The 4,530-nt window shown below is 44.8% G+C and overlaps 1 protein-coding gene across 1 annotated transcript in view; it reads right to left on the reverse strand.

The window, feature by feature from the left end:
- Positions 1-3,313: 3,313 nt before the first annotated feature.
- Positions 3,314-4,530, reverse strand: part of NKX2-4 (NK2 homeobox 4) — a 1,449-nt gene continuing 232 nt past the window's right edge. The window contains exons 1-2 of the mRNA XM_019628165.1: positions 4,357-4,530; positions 3,314-3,994 (exon numbers count right to left, since the gene is read on the reverse strand). The exon at positions 4,357-4,530 is cut by the window's right edge and continues 232 nt beyond it. Of these exons, the coding sequence (XP_019483710.1) occupies positions 3,381-3,994; positions 4,357-4,530 (788 nt within the window). The 3' untranslated portion in view covers positions 3,314-3,380. The remainder of the gene's footprint in view (positions 3,995-4,356) is intronic.

The following is a 4,530-nucleotide window of genomic DNA, read 5'->3' on the forward strand; positions in this document are numbered from 1 at the left end:
CTACCTCTTAACTTAAAAATAATAAAAGTGATCTTGAAATCACAAATTTCTTAAAATTTACGGGCGAGTACAAATCACTGACCAGATGTGAATGCAATTCCCCATCTGAGTATAGTCTTTAAATCTTATCCAGATGCTCATCAATTCTCACTAGCAGTAAAAGTTTGTTTTTAAATAAAATGTATCCTAGTCCCCTGTCTTACTGGGTTTGGGCATGGCAAGTAGCCATGAAACAATCAACATACAGGGTTTTATCCACATGTTAGTGTTATGTTAAACAGTTGGGCAATATCATTCATGCTATGAACACATCTGAAATTTATATTGCCACCATATAATTCATTGTTTTATGCACAAATTCATATCTAAAAATGCAGTCAATGGGTCTTTATGTGATTACGGTTCACAAATTTTTTCTAAAAGTCTTTCTAAATCATCAGTATTCAATGCAGCTAACAAAGCAAGTTTTGGGGATTGAGTCTCTGATTTGCTTTAAATTGAAAGTAAACAGTCTGTAGCAGAATTGAATTTGAACACAACATCTATTGATAAAAGTCTGATTGACTACTTGTTCTGACCATTAGGTTTTAGTTCTAAGCAAAGCCTTAAATAGAAGACAACTGGGTTACACCCACCCTCCCATATACAAAACACCATTCCTTCAACTTTGCACACACTCTCACACACACACTTTAACCTATACCCCAACAAAGATTACAGAAAAGTACCTGTAATCCCTGCCGTTCCTCTCTGCAGTTTTGATTCTGGATTTTGTTTTCTGTGTCAATTGGAAAAGATAAGTTAGATTGTTGTAAAACCCCAAAACATTTAGGAAAATGTCACATCTGCAGTTAGCATTTCTGAAACCGAGTTTGGCTGTGGCCTCTGCTAAACTTTGAGGGGGCTTTGTTCCACTCAGACCCTGTGCCAGTCCTCTCTCTTGGCTGTGAAGACACTTATCCCCCTCTTCAGTTAATGAGTTTCACCTAGTCTGGCCATTTGTTTTTACAAAAGATCTGCAAAACACTAATTGCAAAAGAAGAAAAAAGTTCTTGTTTTGCATTAATCAGAATATGGACCTCTGTAGTAAAAATTTTTTTATTTTCCTGCTTCAAGAATCAAACCATATCCTAATTTCAGGATGTGCAGACATAAACTTTAGTTAATTTCTGGGTGTAGAATGTTAAGCCCTCAGCAGCAATTACTTTTGGCTTGGGTCTTTTACTACTTAAAAGAATGCTGAAAGGAAAAAAGATATGCCTGCACCAAATATACTTTCAGAAAATAGTGTATGAAGAAGGCTGTGTCATCTTTATGGTTTTTTTGATAGTTTACTTAATCTAAGGGGTTCTTTGTTCTGGAAAGAAATTATAAAGGAAAAAACTGTTCAGGAAGTTTTTTTTCTTATGTTACTTGGAGCCCTCAGTCCATACACTATTGTTCTTTTTGAGTGTTGGGCTGTTAAAATTATACACACGCACACACACGCACGCACACGCACGCACGTCATACTATACAGATTTTTGGAATATTTTCTAAAGTAAAATTTTAGAATTCTGGTACGCTATGAGGAAATCAATATAAACAAGCATTTTGAAATTTGGCACATCAGTAATAGTTATGTTTGCTTGGTTAACGTTTTGCAAGTCAACCACTAATATGCAAAAACCCAAATTGGGAGAATTTTCTGTAGGTGTATTTCACCATTTTATACTATTTTTTCTGCTCAAATTATTTTTTATGTAAAATGTTTTAAAAATCAGTTCTCGTTTTTTCAAAAAATGTATTCACAGCCCCTTAATAAAGGCTGATTCTCTTGCTTCTTTACTGTTTTTCCCCCTCTGTGAAAGTTTCTGAAGTTTATTATTACTTACTATATAAAATACAGTTTAGGAAAAGTGGAAGTTTAATTTCTAAAACATCTTTTTAAGAATTCACTTTGCACATTCAGAAAAACACCAAACAAATGAAGTAAAATAAAATGTTTCAGCCTCAAACTGTAATTCTAAAACTTCAAAAGTAGAAGAGGTTTAGGGTCTCTGGCAACTTTTGATCATTTATATAAATCACGCTTTATCCATGTTGTCTTTAATTTTCATTAATATTATAAGTTCACGTTCTTTAGCTTTCTTTTAGTATTTTTACTCCAATGCCAGTTGTTTAAATCATGAGTAAACTGAGCTGTATTGTCACAACAAACCAAAACAAAACGTATACTACTTAGTGAAAAAGAAATGACCATTTGACTTTCACAAAAAAAGTACTTAAGTTACTTTTAAGTTATATTTAAATATCCATTTGAAACATAGGAAATATAAATTGGCATATTAAAGAGTAAATACATTATTTGTACAATAAAACACCAACAAAACGGTGTGCAACCCCTATTAAGTTCTAAATATGATGAAAAAATTGTAAATATTTTAGTTACTTATTCTTTACATCCTGATTACAATCCAATAATAAATCACATTCTCTTCTTTCTTCCTGACATACTTTGAAATATAGATTGATGTCAATTTTCACAATTTTGCTTGCTTGTTCTAGTATATCATCAAGGTATTCAAAATCAGACAAGTAAATACCTTAGAAAGAGTAAATAACATGTCTACAGAAAGATGGGGTGTATTCATCAGTTGATTTGGGAGACCAGACTCCTTACAAAAAGTAGTTTACAACCCTTCTTATAATGAACTGCATGATGGGGTGGGGAGAATCCTCTTTTAGGGTAATATACAAACTCTCATTTACCAAATAATCAAACATTTTAAAATCAGCATTAAATTTAAAAAGCTATATCAAGCCATATAAGCAGTGTTTTGATTATTTTTATTCCATTTCTCTATTACCTAAATGGCAATAATTCCTCTGCAATAATGTTGCTATGTGCATGATCCACCTTCAGCTACAATTCAGTTTCAACCAAACATTAATGAAATTGCACTTAAAGTGGGGCTCTTTGAAAATTAATCTCCCAAGATAAGTTCCACTTTTCACAGATTCATTATTAAAGCTGGGTTGACTTTTAGAGCTACAAATAACAACAGCTTCCAACGTTTAAAACTGCGAGCTTTGGCCAGGAACGTGGTTGATGTGGACTTAGCCAGCTCTTCGCGTAATTTGGAACTTCTGGAAGGAGGAAATCACCACTTCAAAGTCCTGCCTGGCATGATATTACACGATTCGGTCCTGGGGCTGTTGCTGTCTCCCACCCCGCAGCGAAGAGGTTCAGAAACTGCCCCCTCTCCATGACCTGTTCGTTCGTTTTGATCGCCATATACACAGGAGTCAGCTTGGGTACGTTTTCCCCATCTGTTCTCGCAGTTTTTTGCAAACCCTTCCAGCCGTAGGCAGGACCCCACCACGGGGCACCCGCGCGGTCACCACGTCCTGCCATAGAGCAGGTTGGCGCCGAGCACGCCGCCGCCGTAGTCCCCCGCGGCTGCGTCCAGGGCCGCCAGGCCGCTCCCGGGCCCGTGCAGCGCGGGCGGGCTGGGCGATATTTCCTCGAGCTCAGGAGCGGGCGTCGGGGCTGACGGCTGCACACCGGCCTGGCCGGGCGTCGGCGTGCCGGCGCCGTTCTGGCACGGCTTGCCGTCCTTGACCAACACGGGCACGGCCACGCGGCGCGGGGACGGCGGCGGCGGCGGCGGGGCCAGGCCGCCCTCCTGCTGCAGCTGCTGCGCCGCCTTGTCCTTGGCCTGCCGCTTCATCTTGTAGCGGTGGTTCTGGAACCAGATCTTGACCTGCGTCGGCGTCAAGTGGATCATGCTGGCCAGGTGCTCGCGCTCGGGCGCCGACAGGTACTTCTGCTGCTTGAAGCGCCGCTCCAGCTCGTAGACCTGCGCTTGCGAGAAGAGCACGCGGCGCTTCCTTCGCGGCGCCGCCGCCGTCGTGTGCAACGGCGCCAGCGACTTGGCGGCGTCCGCGATGCCGGTCAGCGACCCCATGCTGGCCACGTTCATGCCCGCAGACGGCCCCATGAACCTGGAAACTGGGAAGGGGCCCAAGGGGGAAACCCGGTGAACGTCAAGCCTGCCGGGAACCCGCTCGCACGGCCGCCGCCCCGCTCGCTTCACACGGCGGAGACTGAGACCCCGGCGGGACCCCGGCCGGGTCCCAGCACCCGCCGGGAGCCGCCAGCCGGGCCCCAGGGCCCCCTGCGTTCCCAGGGGCCCGGCAACCCCCTGTGTGCCCCCAGCCGGGCCCCAGGACCCTCCGCCCATTCCCAGTCGCGTCCCAGGACGGCCCGCACTCGCCCCGAGTCGGGGTTCCGGCATCCCGCGCCCCGCGCTGCGGCGGGAGGAGCCCGCGCTGTCCTCCTGCCCTCGGCCCCGCGCCGCTGGCCCCGCTCACTTGAGGAGTAGCGCGGGTCCGGGTTGGCGCTGTACCAGCCGGCGGCCGCGCCGCCCCGCATGCCGTCCGCGTAGGCCGGCAGCTCGCCCACGTTGGCCAGGCCGCCGTTGCAGTAGCTGCCCACGGCGCTGTGCGGGAACTGCGCGACGCCCGGCGGCATGTGGTAAGTGGCGG

The sequence above is a fragment of the Hipposideros armiger genome, unplaced genomic scaffold (assembly GCF_001890085.2).
Source record: "Hipposideros armiger isolate ML-2016 unplaced genomic scaffold, ASM189008v1 scaffold_752, whole genome shotgun sequence".
Lineage (NCBI taxonomy): Eukaryota > Metazoa > Chordata > Mammalia > Chiroptera > Hipposideridae > Hipposideros > Hipposideros armiger.